This window comes from Vanessa tameamea, chromosome 2, assembly GCF_037043105.1.
Source record: "Vanessa tameamea isolate UH-Manoa-2023 chromosome 2, ilVanTame1 primary haplotype, whole genome shotgun sequence".
NCBI classification, from domain to species: Eukaryota; Metazoa; Arthropoda; class Insecta; order Lepidoptera; family Nymphalidae; genus Vanessa; species Vanessa tameamea.
This window is the reverse complement of record NC_087310.1, coordinates 7,901,143-7,921,884: the sequence shown is the minus strand read 5'-3', so window position 1 is coordinate 7,921,884 and position 20,742 is coordinate 7,901,143. Positions and strand designations below refer to the sequence as shown.

Below are 20,742 nucleotides of genomic sequence, written 5' to 3'. Positions count from 1 at the left end.
GCATCTTTACCTATTTTATAACTAGTAAGTTGCTAATTTTTGTTATCCTTACGACATAAAAAAATGTGTACTGCCCCGGTTGATATATTTTTAATCCTGTATTCAAATACAAAGTAGTAGCTATTACTGTATTGTATTGTAAATCAATGTAGACATGTTTTTATAATGTTTATTAAACTATTTTTTGCTATATTTTATTTTTTAATTATTTTATGTGGTAACCCTGTCTTTTTATTTGCTGGCATGTGGAATATAGTTAATTTTCGTAAATAATTTATATTCACCTTTTAACTGTTCTGTACATCACGTGTGATGGTTTAAATCTACTAGGTTTGATGGCCGAACAAAAAAAATCTATTCATTTATGAAGTTGTTTTTGAAAAATCTACAATTACTTAAAAAAATACAACCGCACCTACTCCAGAGTTATTACTTGCGTAATAGGGATGCGCTCGTTACAACTGCCTATAAAAAGGACTTCCCTCACAATCTCAGGCAGGTAACGACCGTCTTAAATTTTAGCGCGCATGAAGCTTTTGTTGCATTAATCGAGGCCTGACCAACTTGCGAACGAACGCTTGATTCTTGATTTTTCTCCGTCAAAGCTCTTTGTCGCCTTTATATTGGGGCATCGGAAATCATGTTCAGTCGTCGTAAGTCGTTTTCTCGAGTATCTCAGGGAATCGTTTTAGTTCGCTCAGAGCTTTTTCTTCTGTGGGGGAGGAGGAAATTTGCAGGCAGGACGGATCACGGGATCCCTCCTAAGGGAGGAAGGGATCGAGGTGCAATCAGGATTCAATTCCATTACAATAATAAATTTAAAATCATCTTGAAGAGATCGCTATTTAAATGGAAGTATAAGTACTTATTTCTATTTGTACTAAAAATATAAATGGTATTGTATCATATTACGTCAAAATATTTTTTACTAAATAACAAAATAAATGTCCCTCTTCTGTTTTCTTGCAAAACGAGTTGTAAATTCTCCATTTCCATGATACTCGGAGCCAAGGCAAATGAATAACTCTGTCTTCGGTATAGCAGAATGATTTTTTATCTTACTAAAAAACTTTTACTAAATTAAATAATTTGGTTATAATATCAAATATACTAATATGATTTTAATAGGTTATCAGTATCAATTAAAATCGTAATAGCTATTACTATCTTATGTATGCATCCTCATTTGTATCAACAGCGATTAATTTGAATTGGATTGTGCTTATTTTTTAATTTAACATGAAGTAACGCACGCTTTAATGCTTTAATTTACATTTTATAAATCTATTACTGGCATTCATACATCAAAATGGTAGTATAACCTGTATAGTTTTTAGCCCGTGTGACCGGAGCTTTATACTATCGGAAGTATCGTCTACGGTATATATTTTTTAAATCTCAAATTGCAGTCAACAGGCCTAGATTTTCCGGTTCAACAATACAATTACTAAATTAAATTGTAAATTTGAAAAATTAATGATGAGATTTAAGAAAGTATAAAATCAAAAATAATTATTTACTTTTTATTACTTTTTTATATACTGTTTTAACAGACAAAAATAAGATTATTATTTATTTTACGGAACTTACTTGACTTCTTCAGTGCCAACACAACTATCAACAAACAAGAATCTTATTTTCATATATGTTGACGTTTGACCGCGTAGCAAGTGAAAGTGTCACGTCAGTCGAAATACTGTCAGATTCCTGATAGTCTTTATATTTGTTGGCTGCATTTTAATTTAAAGTTCTGGTAAATTAATATTTTATTTTATAAATATTCGAACTAGTAGTTAATAAACTATCGTAGACATAATTAAAGTATATATTGTTCAAACATTATTTTTAGTTTTAGGTTAAAACCGGGAAGATGGGTGTAAAACCTGCAATTGGAAGAAAATCTAACAAGAACCCCCCATTTTTCAGTCACGATTTCGTGATTCAAAATCATGCCGATATTGTTTCATGTGTAGTGATGGTGTTTCTTGTGGGATTAATGGTGCAGGTATGTTTCAAGTGAATGCCACGTAATTATCTTGTCGTTAGGGAAATTCCTTAATTTATATATTTTTATTAATTACTTTGCAGTCGACAAGTCCAGTCGCAAGTTTATTTATCAGCCTGCACCATAATGTTACTGGGGTAGAACCGTCACGTGAAACACCAAGAGGAGAACCTTTCTTATACGAAACTGGTTGGAAAGATGCTTGTGCTATATTCTTTTACTCCTTGGTTTGCATCGTTATGCATGCTATACTCCAGGAGTACTTATTAGACGTAAGTAATAACAAAGAATTATTACATGGTAAATAAAGTTATGTTTTTATTAACTTAGAAATGTAACATATTGTTTTCAGAAAATATCAAAGAAATTTCATTTGTCAAAGTCAAGATTGTCTGCTCTCAATGAATCAGGTCAACTTATTATATTTCAACTTATGACTTTGGTTTGGGGTGGAGATGCAATCCTTCGGGAAGGATTTATATTCAATATTTCACTTCTGTGGGATGGTAAGAATGAAAAATTTCTAATCTAGGTCATTTTCGAATGTTTTATGAATAAGTAATACTTTCAGATATTGATGATTGATTTGGATGAATGCTTGCTTGAAATGATTTAGGTTAATCTTGAAATTAAAATTGTATGTTGTATAAATAGAAGATTACTATTCAAATTTTTTTCAGGTTACCCAAACCATCCAATGAGCTTCCTTTTGAAGTTATGGTGGATAGTCCAAGCATCTTACTGGATTCATACAATCCCAGAATTGTACTTCCTGCGTATCAAGAAGGATGAATGGTCGGGACGCATTAGACACGCTATTGTAGCATTTGCATTTTTAGCTATGGCATATTGTTTCCAGTGAGTATTATTGTTACTTACTAAAATATTATATATATACTAAATAATAACACTAATATCATTGTTAAAAAAATTAGCTTTTTGTTTTTAATGTGTTCAATATTGTAATTATTTACTAAAATATTCTCTTTAAATTCAGATTCCAGAGGGTTGGTGTTTGTCTGGTTGTGTTGCATTCACTATCTGAGTTTGTTAGCCACACCTACCGCCTCAACAACATCCTCCGAGGTGAAAAAGAAGACTATCTAGACAAAAGTAAGTTATTACATCATTTCAATGTTTCTTACAAGTTTTATCATATTAATCATCTTTCTATTTATTGAATTATCTAAGCCTAACCATAATTTATACATACATAAATTATATTGCACTAGAAAGTAATATATTAAATTATATAGCTTAGGTTACATCTTGTTCATACAATTTGAAAATATTACAGTATAGGATTTATTGAAATGTGTAAAGTAATAATGCACATGGTCATGGTTGAAGTTAATCAAATGTGAATGCAAATTTTTTTTTGTTTTAGTCATGGGGTTATTAAACGGCATTGTATTTGTTGTTGTTCGTCTTTGCTCTCTGGTTCTCGGAGTGTTGACATTCTACTTTGGAGTGGCTGGTGCGGCACCATTATTGCTACGTGTTGGTGCTCTATCAGTTCTTGTCTCATTCCAGGTATTTATTTATCATATTTAATATCCAATAACACAATAAGTAACAATTGTTACTTGAATCTCTGTACCTGTCAGAGGGTAAAGAGGTACTCTACCAATTATTTGTATTATAGGTGGTAGAATTGTTTTCTGTTTGATATACCAGATTAATATACATAAAGTTTTTAAAAAATATATGTCAGTTTAACTAAAGAAAATTGTCACTAAAATGAAAATATGATAAATTTATTGAATAACAAATGAATGTAATTGTTACAGGTTTACTTGATGTTCAATTTCATTTCGGAAGCTATTAAGGAACGCCAAGAGGCTCGTCAGCTTGGTCAGGCCAGGCCAAAGAAGGAGAAAAAGGAAAAACCTAAGAAAGAAAAGGGTATGTTTTCTTCACTTTAAAGACAATTGTTTACAATACTTAATTATAATGTGGCTAACATTTATATATTTGCAGTAAAAAAAATCCACAACGAGGATTCAGACCTGCCCGAGGTTGATCAAAACACAAATAAAACTCTTCGACAACGGCAAGCTGCTACTGCCAAGACTAAGTAAACGCGCATATTGTACCCGTCAACTTAGGAATAATATAGGTGGTCCCCTTCAGACTTTAAATACACATTTGTTCTTCCCAAATATTTTTAGTTTAAACTTCCTTGAATGTCTATGCACAAAGGGAACTGTGTATTATAATATGTGTCTATAATAACAATACCTAGAAAAAGACATCCTAAAAACGTCTAATGAAATTTTTCTCTGAGATTGGTAATTATATTATTTTAAATGCATGTCTGAGTTCATGACAATTGATTTAACCACCCTATAGTAACAGTTGTATGAATGTAATGCGGTGTCGAGATAATTGAAACTGTCATTAGACTATAAAGCGCACTATTGTCATTATGTGTAGTGGAAACAGGGTTGTAAAAAATATCTCTTTAAAATGTAAAAAAATCTTAAAGTATAGGTTAAAATGTTGTTTATATGAATATATTGATAAGAAATTTACAGTACTGTGTTTGTACACATAAAAAAACTAAAATTCCATGTTATAATTTGTGCATTTTTATTAATATTTTTTATCTTGAATTCCAATATGTTGTTTTTATATACTTTATATTTTATTTTTTATAGACTTTATACTTCGATATCTTGACCATATCTATTTTTCTATGACAATAGAAATTTTCTATTGCACTTCACAATGATATTTCGGTGCTTTTTTCGTCTATTATACTTAACAATTTTAATATATACTGTTTATATATTTAGTCAACGATAATTCAGGACCTAATGCATGCAGTTATTTTAGAGATGAATTAATTTTAAACTGTGAGAGTGAATCCATGATTGTTGTTATACTCGTAACTGAATTAGACGTTTATGTAATTATTCTTCTTAAAATTAAATTGTGCTCATAAATTATTATAAAATTTCCACGAGGAATGTCAATTTTTAAAAGCTTGATGTTACTTTTATTTCTGAATAAAATTTGGTAACAAAATGGTTGTTTTGATTTTAATAAGGAAGCGTTGCATATCTTATGTTATCCGTATTCAATAATGTCCTTATTAATACAAATTATAATATAAGCAATGGTTTAGTGATATAATATTATTGTGCTATCAACTTTTTCTATTCTGATCCACAATACTGGATTCAAAATTAAATATTTTTTACTTAATTCATTCGTTATTTTATTCATAACAAATAAGAAATTAAAACTTACTAATTACAATTTTTATTCACATAAAAATTATTAATATTTAGTCCTTAATTTTATACAAAATGAATTACTATATAAATCATGAACGCGTCGGTGGCAAGAATGCTAGCAGTATTTCTGCAAATCCGATCCTCTAAGCAAAAAATGAACCTGCCCTCTTGTCACAAGTGGTGCCTCCACTTGTGATAAGGCGCGGTGTAATACTAATAATGAACCTTTTTGCACTAATATTCCAAGGTCCAAGCAGATTGACGCAATATCATTGGTCGAGAACTTGATTAATCTATGATATTCACTATGGATTTGCGAAAAAATGACGTTTTAAACGTCGACGAAACTGTTACCGGAATTTTGGAAGTAAAATTAAAGTAGATAATAATCATAAACTCTTAGTAGTGCACAATGTAGAAGAGTTTAGAGCAAATCGCAGAAAATACGTTTATCTAAGGTTTATTCCTACTTCACTTGATCGACACTTATCGTGGCAGCGCAGATAAATAATTAGAGTAAAAAAATATTTTCTGCAGTAGGGTCGCTCCGATGGTTGCGATTTTTTTAACCAATTTCTATCAAATTTTAATTAACACAGAGCCTCACATTACCAATTCACGGCTATGCTAACATTTGTTATGTTGACTTAAAAGAGGAACAGTTAAACAAGCTTGAGTGTCTTCAAAATCTGTGCTATTTATATTTGGTATTCGTAAATATGGTCACATGTCCGACTTTCGTAAAAAGTTCAATTGGGTCCCAACTCGCTCTCGCAGGAATCACTCGTTGCTAATATTCTCCATCTTCTTTTGAATTTTTAAGTTCTACTCATAATCGAACTCTTTGTTCTGAAGATAATTTACTTTTAAAAATCCCTCCTCATTCGACTTTATATTATACCAATTCCTATACCTTTCAAGCTTTTTGTACGTGGAATGTTTTTCCTGTTGAAGTAGAAATGCAAAATCACATGTTTCATTTAAACCATCTTAAAACAAGAGTATCTTGCACTTTATTGCTGTATGTTTCGCGAGAATTTCATTTAATTTGATACATAAATTGTATCTAGGTTCATTAATATTATATACATTAATTAATGTGCATTAATATATTTTTTTTAGATATTATTATTTTATTGTAATGTATTCATAGAATATATTTATCAATGCTATGTATACCCCTACGTTTTCTTACCTCTGTTTCTTCTGCCTTAAGGTTGCCTCGAAGAGATCGCTCTTTTAGTCATAAGGCCGCCACTAGTGCATCTTTCTTGCATGTGATTTATATGTTTAGTCGCTTACCGCTGTCTCTTCTTATGTATGCTTAGATCTTTAAAATTACTTTATTTAGAATTTTATTTTATTCTAGAAAAAATAATTAGGATGTAATAATGGGTTACAATAAGTTCCTCAATTTTGAAGTTGAAAATGTTCATAGAGTATGTGCTCTGAGGGTGGCTTACAGACATCTCAGAGGTGGATGTAAGTTAGTACAAGGTTTTCATAGTTTTTACAGATATGAATTCGAACCATAACGAAAAGTCCGAAGTGCGTGTTTTAGGATCTTATGCCTTTCAGTCCAACAATCTCAACAGCAGCCTATATCGTTGCTTCCTAATAATGTAAATACAGTTAAAACCGTTTATGGCGACATCGTTTAGAACAACATATCGGTTATATTGACCAAAATCAAAGGTCCCGGCTGAATGCTATATAACTGTCTTATCAAAAATATTGCTTTGTACGACATTGCTTACTACGAAATACCGCATTAAACGTTTGGCTAATGTTTTTTGAGAATTATATTTGTAGAACAATCAGCTGAGTCGTATTGTAAACAATTACTACTGAAGCAGACGAGTGCGTTGATGTAGATAGGTCTAATGCGATTTGTGCACCGGCTACGAAAGATGATATTGTACGAGAAGTTCAAGAAGAAAAAGACGAACTGATGAACAATTTACAGTGGCAACTTTGAATGATGGTCTCAATGCTGTTAGTGTATTACGCAAGATTGTTCTTTTTAATGAACAGTTTCACATGCATTATAACGATACGCTGATTAAACTCCAAAGTGAATTACAAAATGTGTATACAAGACAGAAGTGTTCCAAACAAACTAAAATTACAGATTTTATGCATACAGGAAAATGACATTGTTCTTTCTTAATACGTATATGTTTTGATTGAAATAAACGAAATATAATTTAATTTCATACATTAATATACATATTTAGCCTATTAATACCTATGACCTACACGTTCAATAATAAAAAAATAAGCATCACCGGTTGTTACGACTATCGGTTTTTACGACTAAATATGAGTAGTCCCTTCAATGTCGTTATAAGAGATTTTGACTGTAGTTTTATATTATAATTTAAATATATATTTTTATTAAACTATAATAATAGCCAAACATTACAATGAAACGATGTTTTTTTTCGGTTTTCAAGGATTTTCGTAACAAACTGAATTCCAAGCGAGCGAGCGCTGCGTTTTTTAATTACAACAAACCTTTTGAGTATTGATGATGGATGAACGAACTTAAAACCGAGATAAAAATATATTTTTTTATTTTATAAATACTATATACCTACTCATGGGCTACTTAAGTTAAGTCTCCTACAAAACCTAAATCCTATCGTAATTTATGCTAGCATTTTGCCGCCATTCCACACGGTCAAAATTTATACAGTAACTATGTATTTTTAATTCATATTTGTATATATTCATATGTAAGCAATACATGTTATTTTTTATAATACCTAAATTAAAGTAACTATTTTACTCATGCATATACCTACTTATTTTTACGAGACAAGTAACTTTATCTTTTTCATGTTAATTATTAGAACTGTTTAATTTTATAGTTCATTGTTTTACAGTTATAGCCAAGTTGATTATTCTTAAATATTCATAAAACAATACTTTTTATATTTACTAAGTGTACATTTCAGAAAACTGAGAAAAAAATCTATTCATTTAGTTAGTAGTAGTAGTAGTAGGTACCTAATTTGCCGCTAGGTTTGTGGCCTATTTGTCAAGCCACTAAGTTGCGAAGATATAATGTTTTTTACAAAATATAAATTTTGTAAAAAACATACCATATAATTTCAATTAATTAAAAAAAATATATACTACAAATTTTTTTTTGCAGTTGAATACAATATGACATCAAATTAACCACATCCTCGTCTAACTTTTTGGTTAGCGACAGCGATCATCCTCACCTTTTAGGGGTGGGCGTCGGCGTTATGAGCTCCTTCTTCCCCCGCCTAGTGTCTTAGGGGTTCTCTGAACTCCGGGTATCCAGCTCTCTTGGTTTTGTTTGGCCCCTGAAAAGACGGAGTGGACTAGTTGAGTTTTAGTGGGTGTTCCGGTATACTCAACACTGTCGAGTCCCACTTACTTCATGTTGGGCAAGCATGATAATACGTTTTTCGAGCGACATTAATAAAAATTACATTATTACCTTGCATACCTTTAAAAGTCACATTACATTACATATTTTACATTAGCAGCCTGTAAATTTCCCACTGCTGGGCTAAGGCCTCCTCTCCCTTTGAGGAGAAGGTTTGGAGCATATTCCACCACGCTGCTCCAATGAAGGTTGGCGGAATACATATGTTGCAGAAATTAGACACATGCTTTCCTTCATCGCCGAGCACAAGATGAATTATAAACACAAATTAAGCACATGAAAATTCAGTGGTGCCTGCCTGGGTTTGAACCCGGAATCATCTGTTAAGATGCACGCGTTATAACCACTGAGCCATCTCGGCTCCTTTTAAAAGTTATTTGCAGGGAATTCTGATCAATTGGCAAATATGTCCAAAATGATCCCAATAGCTAAAACAATAAAAGCTTCATATTGTTCTCGTAAGCAAGTTGTGGTTAAACGTTTCTTACGATGCTAATGTCTATGGTCGTTACTAAGAGGTGGCCCACGTGACCGCCCGCTTCATATATTGTAAAATAAAAATAATAAAAACTATATATGTACCTCGAACCAGAAAAAGCATAACAAGCCTAATCTGTAGGCGTTTTTATATTTGAGAATAATTCATCTTTTACATTATATCAATTATGACCAAGACGGTTTTCTCTCTTTTAACTAATAGTTAAAGGTCGTTTATAAAAACATATCTGAACGTTTAATCTATTTCCTTATTCGAAGGTGTTTTGCTTTAGAGAAGAGTGTATAGCAGAAGTGATGTGTCAATATTGGCCTATTTTAAGTCTTTACATATATAATATATAGTTATAATTCAAGTATAGGCATTGGTATTAATACGTAAGGACGTAGGTTTATTATCAATATTAATGTACGGACTACGGACTAACTATACAATATTATTTGTTATAGTTTTAATATTGTTAATGTAATCAAAAACTAATAAATAAATTAAAAAACATAATTATTATATGATTTGAACATTTTTTATGTACTCTGAACTAGAAGTTTATCTTTCCTTAATCGAAAAATTATATGAAGTTTTTTCTCATTCTAATTGCTGCGGATTGTTAAAGTTTACACAATTATTCATAATTTTTTTATAAGTTTTCAGAATATGTGATAAAGTAATTAAAGTTGCTTTTTAATGTTATGTTTGTTTAAACGTTCGGAAATCACGAAAGTTTGGCACAAATTTAGATTTATAAATATATAGTAGAAAGATAATATAATTATACCTGTTCAAATACGGCCCCTCCTTAATAAGGTTTTCATAAATGACAAGAAAATATACCTTAATTGGTCGTAGGGCTTTGTGCAAGCCTATCTGGGTAGGCATCACCCACTCATCACATAGTCTACCGCCGATATTCAATGTTGTTATTTACGGGTTTGAAGGGTGACTGAGCCACTGCAATTGCAGGCACAAGGGTCATAAAATATCAGAAAAATCTTAGTGCACAAGCTTGTTAGTGCATTGTTTTTTTTAGGAATTGGTAATATTTCTTACGGCGTCATCGTCTATGGGTGATGGTGATCACTTACAACCAGGTGTTCATTTACCATACACATAAATTAAATTATAAATAAATAATAATAAATAATATATCTTCTCGTATCGCTCAAGATAATAGATAATCAGTTTTATTACACATAAACTAGTCCTTTATTAACAGAGTAGTAAAATGTATGTTTTATTAATTTTAAAGTAAAATAATTTATTTCGTTTATCGGCTTAGACATCATTTTGATTTTTCATATTGATATTTCTGTTATAGCCATTTTTTAATTACTTACTGGAAACTTAACAAAAAGGTGTTATAGTATTTCTTTTTTTTAAATGCAATTGAACGATAATAAATAAAATTTTATATAGTACTATGTATCATAATATAATACGGAAGAAATTGATTATATTTATAGAAATTGGTGTACTAGTTAATTTACTTTATTGAGCTCTACATTTTTTATAAATTAGATATTAGCTCTTACTAGCTCGGACCGTTATCACGCGTACTTACGAAAATGTTCGCATCCGCGCACATGACTTCAAAGTTGGTAGGTAAAGTATATAAATGCTAAGTATGGACTCGAAAAAGCCAGTTTTATCCCGGCATCTGTGGAAGTACAACGTCAACATGCAACGCATCACTCTGTTTGTGTTCGCAGCCATCGTGGCCATGGCTATGGCAGGTTAGTGCCCCCCAGTTTTTCTATCACTCTGGCTGACTCAATGGTTGTGTTTTCCTTTTTATTTGGAATTTATATGAGTAATATCCGATTTAGTTTAGTTAAGGCTATTGTAATCTGTGTATATATCCCTTTTCATTAACTTTTTATTGAATAATTATTGAATAATCATGTTTGACGTATTTACTTAACATTAAGCTGCTACGTTAAGCTTAGCTTATGAGTTCCGTATTTTCAGATAAGCTATATACTCATTTATCTTACCAGTTAGTAAATTAAGTATAAATAGGCAATATTATAAATTAAAAATTAAGTAATTACTAATTTCAAAGCATAATTAAACTATATATTAGGCAAAAAATCAACGTTTTCAATATTTTATTTTATTGAAAAAGCAGACAAAGAGAATTATATTTGTAAGTTCAATGGCATTGATTTTGCGGGACACCGTCTGGGTGCTGAGACATTCATTTTAGGAGGACATATTATTTGATGCAGTTATCTTATTGGTAGCTTCCGATGACGAAAAGAAAGATAATTGAAATTGTAATGTTTAGTTATTAATTAAGTTTTGTTTGGAAATTCACATATGATTTTAAAAAGACAACACTTACATCAAATATTATTATGTTAAAAATTGCCTAATTTTATAGAAGGTTACATTACTATCTATATTTTCTTTTCTTTTCTTTTGAAATTTCCGTTTTAGTATATAAAAATTATACATAAATTGAGAAAACCCAAATAGTAAGTTAAGCGTGTGATTAATATTAATGATTGTGTTGATTAAATAATACAGTTATTTTAAACAATACATCTCTATTGCCTGGAGGACTGCTATTATTTTCATCCAGAGAATAGGAATTGCGATTCTACGGGGTAATTCTTAATTTTGATTAAAATATACTAATTTAAGTAACTACGTATATAATTATCATGTTAATAAAGTAGGTATAGGCTGCTGGTACTGATTTGTTTTAGCAAATAAACTGTTTTAACAGTAACTATATATAATTATAGATAGAACTCAATATAATTTGTTAACTTTATAGATAATTTTGTCAATTATGACTTTATTTTTTAACCTTCCGTTCAATAATTTTCGGTAAACTGCTTTGGTAATTTATATGAAAGTTTCTAAATTAAATACATAGTATTTTGGGCGCTGAGGACAATTTAGATGTAGCAGCGAATATTTCAAATAATATTATTAATTAAATATAATTGGATATCGATTCACCGGTGAAGTCGTTATAGACGTAAGGTCATTATATTGAACCTCACGAATTGCCTGTTGTTAAGTTAGTGATGATCTCAATGGCTTTACTGATTAGCACATCCTTGGATGGGTATTTATAAAATAATAATAAAGTGTGTATTATGAATCTATTCAAATTCTCTTTCATCAAATCATGTATGTTATTTTGAAATTTGTTTACATCGTATAACAGTCGAAGAGTAATTACACTATCCTACAGTTGGTGAGTATAATGTTTCTAAGAATTTCTTCTAACTAATATGCAGGTTTCTTTACGGTGTGTCTATTGAGCGATGAACTCATGAATATAATCCTGTTCATAAATTTGGTACAAGAAAATTCTAAGCCGTCTAAGTATTTATCCTAATTCGAAACCGTCAAACATTCAGTAAAGATTTATACGATAAAGTTTAATTTAATAGTTGCTTTCATTAATTAAGATTAACTCAAAACTAATAAAATTAATTCTCATACGTAAAATTGTCAAGATAATTTTATTAGAGAAAAACTAAGATTTATCAGTACCTAATATACATTTTTTTGAAAAAAATCTATTTAATTGTTCTCGCATAAGCGTAGGTAACCTATCATAATAATTCATTATAATTTCTAAAGTTTCTGTTACTAAAATTATACTAGATATCTACGGTTTTATATTGTAAAAATATGGAACTTTATCGCGAAAAAATGGAATATGTATAAATGACGTATTTATGTATTACAGCAGGGCAGTACTATGTTCCCCGATCTTACTACGTAATAGATGCTGAGGGTCACGCGTCTGCCCCGGTGCCCCTGCGCAGGTTACGTCGTTCCCTGAACCCCTACCCGTACCCCTACGGTGGCGGTAGCAGTGCCAACGCGAATGCAAACGCGAACGCTCGCGCTGACTCTAATGGCTGTAAGTATAGATTATATTTTTATAACACTCAATAAAATTAGTTTACTATTCGAACTTAATTTGCAAGCCATCAGACATCCAATGATGATTTATAATTCATTTTAATTTAAATAAATATTTTATTATAAACCTATTTTTAATTAGCAAGTCCAGCAAGCAAATCCAGAAAAATTATATCAAATTTAAAAAACTAAAAATTAGTTACTAAAATTGTATACTGATAATTATTCGTAATTATTACGGTATTAAACACAGAAAAATATCTGACCAATAATAAAATTTATAACTTATTTATCACATGAAAAATTTTATTTTCATGATGAATCTCTCAGTCTCTCGTACATTTGTTCGTATGCCTTTGGCATTTGGACCTAGAGTACATATTATGCATGTTTGCAATCCACTCTGCTAGAAGTCATGTAAGTGTCCATTCACTCAAGTTTATGTTCCCGTTGGGTGTTAATAAGCTACAAGAATTCCACTCTCAGAACATGAAATTGTTTGATAGGCATCAGAGATAAAAATGATAAATGATTATGATAATATCTATGTTCGTAAATGATTGATAAAGATAAATAATACTTGAACTAATAGGAATAACATCTTAACGGTATAAAAATAGCTTTATTACTCTTTTATTGAACATAGATGTATTTTAATTGTAATAAACCGTAGAATTGATTCCATCATTTTTCCAACATTATTTCTGTAACTAATTGATAATTGGTTGTTTGACGCATATATTTGTGTTCATCGTGATACCAATCGCGTTTTTACAATACAAAAAATAATTTATAAAATATATACTTCCGTGTTTGTTATGGTACATCGCTCATCTGACTCTACTTGTGTTGTTTTACTTAGACAATGGTTTTCAAGTACAAAATCATTTCCGTTAAGTTTGTTAATTACAGGAAATGACAAGCGAAAAGCTTGAGTAGTTTTTCTTAGTAGGTAACTTTTTAGTTTAATAAAAATTATCAAAAATTGAATAATAAAATATAATCAACTTAATTAACAAACACGTTCAGTTTTTCTATAAAACTAATTACGCATACCACGCATTTCTCAGAACATGGCGTGAAGACAGCTTTTAAGTTTATATATAGAATGCAGTAGTTGCAATTCATGGTAACGCATTCGTATTCGTGTTTGAGTTGTCGCTTGAAACGCTGTATAATGGAGCAGTTCACAACTTCGAATATAAATATGTACCTTAGAAATGTTATCAAGAATATTAATGTGGAATAATTGGAAACAAACGTATAGAATAAGTATTCAATACATCAATTTGTTTGTAATATGGAAACAGTAGAACAATACCATTTTCTACTTAGATATTTTCAATTGAATTTGTAATTACAGAGTCTTAGATTAGAGTTGTGAAGTTAACAATTGCATGCTAGTGCATATGACAATTCCATTACACTGTGTTCTGAGGTTTCCAGTAACAGTAGAATAGAACGTGGAGAGCAAGTTCAATTGCCGCCGGCGACGACCGTCTCCGTTCGACTAACGGTTCGACATCACCGATCGCCGCTTATTAAATCTATGGCCTGCATAAAAAGTGTTTTGCTCTCGTTTAAAGTAGACCAGCGTATTGATATCGTTGTTATTAGACATTCTATAGCTATATATCTGAAGAAAAAACTGATTTAAAACATTATTATCGATGGCGAAAATTAATAACTTACAATTTGGTATATTATTTAGTTATAATTTACAAAATATTTAATGCACAACTGAAATATCTGCAAAAGTAACCAATTTATAAATCGTGTGAATTTATATGAATGTAAAGAAGGTTTTTTGAACTTTTAGATCTTATTAACGATCTATTAAAAATAAAAATGAGCCATAGTCATACATTACTAATTTTGGAAATAAGTACATAAACAATAATATTGATTTTGAAACATTATTGTTTATGTAGTTCATTTGGCAAATATTTTGTGATAATAATTTTTAATTGTTATTTTTATTTTGCTTTAAAATTCATTCAAGCTATTTCAATATAGATTTTTATTTAATTTTTTTTTTCAGCGGGAGCTACCGCAAATGCTAACGCAAATGCCAACGCTCGCGCCACTGGTGGATGGCAACTACCTACTTGGGCTTACGGCTCTGGAAATCCCAATGCTCTCAGGTTAATGCTATATTATTAATTTAAAAATATTCGTTTATTAGTTATTTCCTTTATATACGCAAAAATATATTAAACAATAAAAAGACAGTTAAGAAACTATAAAAACCTCTTCACATAGTTTGGGCGTAACATCTGGTTTGGCACTTATTCTGTTTTACAATAAAATCTACACGATTTTTTATCATCATTTTGTTCTAGCTTTTGTTAAAAATATTTTAATGTCACATGTGTTGTAATAGATCGTAAATAATATATTTTCGTAAAATTCTAAAGTAATTCTCTTGTAACAATAAAAACCGATAAATGTTTTATTAATAGGAGTATATTACCTCACTAACAATTTTTGTCTTTCATAGGCACTAACTGAAAATGATATAAAGAACAAACTAACTACACGGTGTCGGCTCATCCATCCAGACGTATTTTCCATCAGTTGCAAGCGCGCGCCGCCTTCGGCCTGCGCATCGCCGTGCAACTGCCGGAAGATCTATTTATTGTATTTAATATTCTGTACTAATAAAGGTGTTTTAATTGTTACACAGCATTCTTTATTTTCATCTCAATCGTCTTCGAAACAATATAATAAATACATCAGTGCTAATAATTATTACCTCGGTCGGAGTAGTAACTAACATGTATATTGTTTTAGTAAATATAATACAATGTTATCGTTGCTAGATACAATAATAATAAAACCATAAGCTTAAAGTACTCTTATGTATGACTTTATTATTTGTATAAGATATTTTTACATAATTTAAAATTAGGCTGCTACGGGCTCCACGAAAGAGGCGTAATTGAAAAAAGATATATAGGTAAAGGTCGTAGTCGTTTAAAATTTTGTAAGAGATATTAGAGAATTTTCTAGATAGATTTGGCATATAAGGTGGGTGGACCATGGTAGGCCACTTTAACGAACAAACACTTTTTATTCGTTTATTAACTGGATAAATGACGGTACCAAATTTTCAAGTAATACTTTGTTTTATTGTGTACCATATAAATCACTTCTTTTTAAGCTAGCTTTAATCACTTTTTATTAAAATTAAGTTTTATTAAGCTCTTCCAAATGGCCTTGCAAGGAACACGGCTCCAAACAAGGCCAATATTATACATCAGTCGTTTAACTTAAAAATAGAATTGTAAACATTGATATATCTGCTTTTACTAAAATTACATAATAAGCTCTTTCATCTAAGCGAAATATTAAATGCTCAATACGTTTTTATCATCTATAAAAAACTCAACGAACATTACTTGAACACCATCTTATAACTAAGAATATATTAATGGGAATTATTTAAAAATAGTATTAATGAGTATTATATTGATATCAAATGACTTGCTAACGCGTTTTATAATAATATTTAATTTTTTTTTACCTATAATGGCCTTCTTATGGGTCCGTTCTTTGTAAGGCCAAAATGTTCCTAAGAAGGCCAACCTAACAATAATTATCAATTACTTTTTTAAAAAGTGAGATTCTTCAAATTGATGTTGTACAATGGGCTTATTTATTTTTTGAGCTCTAGCTGGATTCATTAGCTGGGGTTTTCTTTTTGAAATAGATGGGTTTCGAGCCAAAAACATATTGAGCCATTTGTGTCCGAGCATTCTTGTTCATACATATTGAAAACTTTCTTGATTTTAAACCTCTTAAAAAATAAAAAGGCTTGTTTCCTGATCAATTTAGGCGTAAGCGGTACACCCAGTTTTGCAAAACGTTTGATTCGCTATGATAAATCCTCTTCTAATTGTCAAAATAAATTTGAAAAAGAGTCTATTCAATATGACTTAAAAAATTAATAAACCTTATAAATAAAAATATTATAAATATAAAATGTAACGGTACGTATTTATAACTAAAAAGTAACTGTTCATATGTTATATAGTTTGTAGAAGTTCCTTGTAAGGCCCATGGGCCCTAGCAAGGCCAACCGTCCAACAACGTCAAACTTTTGATTGGCCTTATAAGGAACCAACGACTTTCCTAAAAACACTACCAATATTTTAACATATATCGAGGCAAAACTATTTTATTTTTCTGAAATACCATAAACATATCCTTATACGATAATTTACAGTAACAAATATGAGATAATAATACGTTATTAAACTAAAAACCTTTGTTTTCCTGTGCGCGCGATTAACAATTGTAACGTCGACGACAAAGTCTACGAAGCATGAGATCGCACAGCCACAGTAGTGGCGCATGCGACTTGCCGCTGCATCTGTGGCCTTGATTTTGATGCATCTTAGTGTATAGCAGAAGGAATATGTCTTTACATGTCAATAACTACGAATTTTCAATAGTTGGCCTTCAAATGAGCGTGGCCTTCCATGGTCCATCCACCTTATATAATCTTTTTATGATATATTTAACGATGCATATAAAGATAAAGCAAAAGAGTAGTGACTTACTTGTGAGTACAGAGAGTACTTTCAAATTAAGGAAATTAGAAATAAAGCGTTAAAAGCGTTATACATACTTATTATTAGTCGAAGTTAAAATTACCAGCTATTCTACCGCGAAATATCAATAATAATTGCAATACAGTGTTGCTGTCATTTGGTTTTGAACATTTAGCGAGCCAGAGACGTAAGTCCACAAGAAAATATGATGAATAATAATGACAGGATATTATTGTAATGACATTCTGCCATGACATGCGCCGTCGAAACATGGAGACTAGCTGCATGAAACAAATTCAAGTTGCTCAGCGTGCTATGGAGCGAACTATGCTTGGAGTATCTTTGAAGGATAAAATTGGACATTAGGTTATCCGAAGAAGAACCGGAGTTACCAAGACAGCTTGCATGATTAGAAGACTGAATTGGCTGTGGTATGGTCGTTGGAGCAGAAGTGTTCTAGAGTGGAGACCGCGTACAGCAAACGCAGCTGAAGCGAGAACAAGGTGGTGGGACCCGACTAGTTGCGGAAGTATCGGAACCGGGAGCTTTGAAGCATTTATCGAGATGCCTATGTTCACCAAGAGATTGTGATTGCATTGATCGAGATATTGAATAATTGATGATATTAACTATGTATTCGCGAAAAAGTGGCGAATTGTGGGCGAAGTTGTATAGTGTTGTAGTATATGTAAACCCTAAAAATATATTAATCAAAAACTGCAAAACATAGCAGAATTGAAAATTGCAAAAAATATTTAAATCTAAGAATTGTTTAACTTATGTTAAACAAATCATCGTTTGGTATATGTATTTAATAAGTCTCGTTCGTAGCAGTCTAGTCATTTTTAGGAATGACTACATTGCCTGAAATTCGTGTACGTATCGAGCCATCGTTGATAAATTTCCGTCTAAATTGAAAGACTACAGAATTTTTATATGAAATTAATGACATTATTGTAAGAATATAAAATATACTGAATACTATAAGATTAAATAAAATTTACAATTTTTATTTCATATTCTAATATCTTTATTCAATTAAGTTAGTCCTGGTTGGTCTTAACCCAAGGTGCAGGGCGTTTTAAAAACCCGGAGCACCGCGGGTTTGGGGACGCCTCACTGTTAATGGTCAAGCTTTGGACCATAAACGAGTTGTTGTCCTGGAAGTTCTCTTAAAAATATTTTTTGGGGAGGAGTGAAGTCACCAGAAGAATGCTTGCATCCGGGCGCTTGTTATGCTTAAGACCACTATCAATAACTTTGACGTCAATGACCTAAATATTTGAAGCTAAAAAAATATCAATATGTATATATTATTATGCATTATTTGTATTATATTGTGGTTTGTACTCGACTAAAATGATAAAATTGGAATGCATACTTAATTACACAACATTTTTAGAACATACATATATACATTACTACGACATTTTAACTAATAAATGCTCTTCAGATGTAAAAATTGCCGTAACAATAGCGGTGCTATATAAATTATCATAACTTTAAGTTGCGAACGGGCAGTAATGCATTAGATTATTCTTGTGGAATGGCGAAATATAATCTTTTTTTTTAGCATTAGCAGCCTGTAAATTTCCCACTGCTGGGCTAAAGGCCTCCTCTCCCTTTGAGGAGAAGGTTTGGAGCATATTCCACCACGCTGCTCCAATGCGGGTTGGCGGAATGCACATGCGGCAGAAATTAGACACATGCAGGTTTCCTCACGATGTTTTCCTTCACCGCCGAGCACAAGATTAATTATAAACACAAATTAAGCACATGAAAATTCAGTGGTGCCTGCCTGGTTTTGAACCTGAAATCATCTGTTAAGATGCACGCGTTCTAACCACTAGGCCATCTCGGCTCGTAATATATTCTTATGATACAACGAATAAAAGATTTTTCAAATGATGTGTAAAAATATAAATATGTAGACATTAAAAGTATTTTTGTAACAAAGTACCTTGAATTTATAAAAGAATAATAACTATACTTTTGTTCCAGGGCTGGAGAAACTCAACGTCAATATGGTCCTATATTGAACGGACGCTCAGTAAGTGCTAGCTCCTCTGTAGGTCTCGATTCCTCAGGCAAGGGATATTATGACCAGTATACATCTGTTACCAATTAAAGGAATACTCAGTAATACACTATTTTAGAGTTCCTAAGACAACTGTAGCTGTGCCTTAAAATACATTTAAATTCATATCTTTGCATGTTTTTATTACTAATTTATAATTATCTGTTATAAATATAAAATCTGGATGGATGTTATTTATTGATTAAATAAAACAAAATGTATTTTTATGTATCCTTTTATTTTAGCTAAAATTACAGTGCAACTAATACTGGTAAGAGAGCCTCTAAAACATACCCGTAATAAATAAATAAAAAATGATATAATTTTCTTATTGTGCTGTCAATGTTGTTATGAGAGTGAGCACACATGACGCAAAATATCGGTCACATTAAATAAAATTAATACGAAAGTACGTAGCGACGTTTATCTGGGAAGCTTAACATATTATAATGAAGATAAAATTACTTGCGCGGTAATTCTAATCTGTACTGTGGTTTATTGTAATTGTATCCAGTTGAATGATCAGAAGAAGGTTGTCCTATCGGCTGAGGGACAATGGGCACGTGAGGTGGTGTCACAATCACAGCATCGTCTGTAAAACTAATATCACGTCCAGAAGGCAACAGCTGCTGATGGTATTGACCATTATAGAATTGTTGCTGATAATTGTCTGGAACTCCATATTGTTGTTGAACATTCGGTATTCCGTATTGAGCTGGCAGCTTCATGCGTCCGAACATGTTTTCTAAAAATGGAAATTTATTAGTAATTTTGGACCACCAGCCGTTTCCACCGACTTGATTACTTCCACTTCCACTGCCCCAAAAAATACGCTGTGATGGTTCCAATCCAAAATTTGGGTTGACTTCCACAAAGTATGGATCATTAGGTCCTGTATTGTAGACTAGTTCTCTTTGTACGTTGTAACTTACAACGCTTCCTAAAATAAAACAATAAAAACCAATTTAATGATTATAATTAAATGTTAAAAATAATATAATTACTTAAATACAAAAAATGACAAAAAATAAGATTATTAATTTCCAAACAATAA

General features: G+C 31.1%; 2 protein-coding genes across 3 annotated transcripts; both read left to right on the top strand.

Annotated features, from left to right (window-relative positions):
• Positions 1–1,593: 1,593 nt before the first annotated feature.
• On the top strand, positions 1,594–5,035 carry LOC113398977 (translocating chain-associated membrane protein 1). Its single transcript, XM_026637950.2, has 9 exons — positions 1,594–1,753; positions 1,850–2,005; positions 2,089–2,277; positions 2,358–2,511; positions 2,686–2,863; positions 3,003–3,118; positions 3,393–3,538; positions 3,796–3,910; positions 3,986–5,035. Exons 2-9 carry the CDS (start codon positions 1,871–1,873, stop codon positions 4,084–4,086), a joined length of 1,134 nt encoding a protein of 377 aa, XP_026493735.1. The 5' UTR covers positions 1,594–1,753; positions 1,850–1,870; the 3' UTR covers positions 4,087–5,035.
• A 5,646-nt stretch (positions 5,036–10,681) lies between these two features.
• LOC113398978 (uncharacterized) lies at positions 10,682–19,911 on the top strand. Of its 2 annotated transcripts, none has more exons than XM_026637951.2 (4): positions 10,682–10,897; positions 12,877–13,053; positions 15,097–15,199; positions 19,613–19,911. In XM_026637951.2, exons 1-4 carry the CDS (start codon positions 10,780–10,782, stop codon positions 19,737–19,739), a joined length of 525 nt encoding a protein of 174 aa, XP_026493736.1. In that variant the 5' UTR covers positions 10,682–10,779; the 3' UTR covers positions 19,740–19,911. The 2 variants fall into 2 exon arrangements, with proteins under 2 accessions (XP_026493736.1, XP_064072779.1); XM_064216709.1 differs by having other exon boundaries at positions 10,774–10,897; positions 12,880–13,053.
• Positions 19,912–20,742: the final 831 nt, after the last annotated feature.

Coding starts and splice junctions, on each gene's coding strand:
- LOC113398977 (XM_026637950.2), top strand. CDS start 1,871: ATGGGTGTAAAACCTGCAATTGGAAGAAAATCTAACAAGAACCCCCCA. Junction 2,278..2,357: donor TCCAGGAGTACTTATTAGAC/GTAAGTAATAAC, acceptor TATTGTTTTCAG/AAAATATCAAAGAAATTTCA. Junction 3,539..3,795: donor CAGTTCTTGTCTCATTCCAG/GTATTTATTTAT, acceptor TAATTGTTACAG/GTTTACTTGATGTTCAATTT.
- LOC113398978 (XM_026637951.2), top strand. CDS start 10,780: ATGCTAAGTATGGACTCGAAAAAGCCAGTTTTATCCCGGCATCTGTGG. Junction 13,054..15,096: donor TCGCGCTGACTCTAATGGCT/GTAAGTATAGAT, acceptor TTTTTTTTTCAG/CGGGAGCTACCGCAAATGCT. Junction 15,200..19,612: donor GGAAATCCCAATGCTCTCAG/GTTAATGCTATA, acceptor CTTTTGTTCCAG/GGCTGGAGAAACTCAACGTC.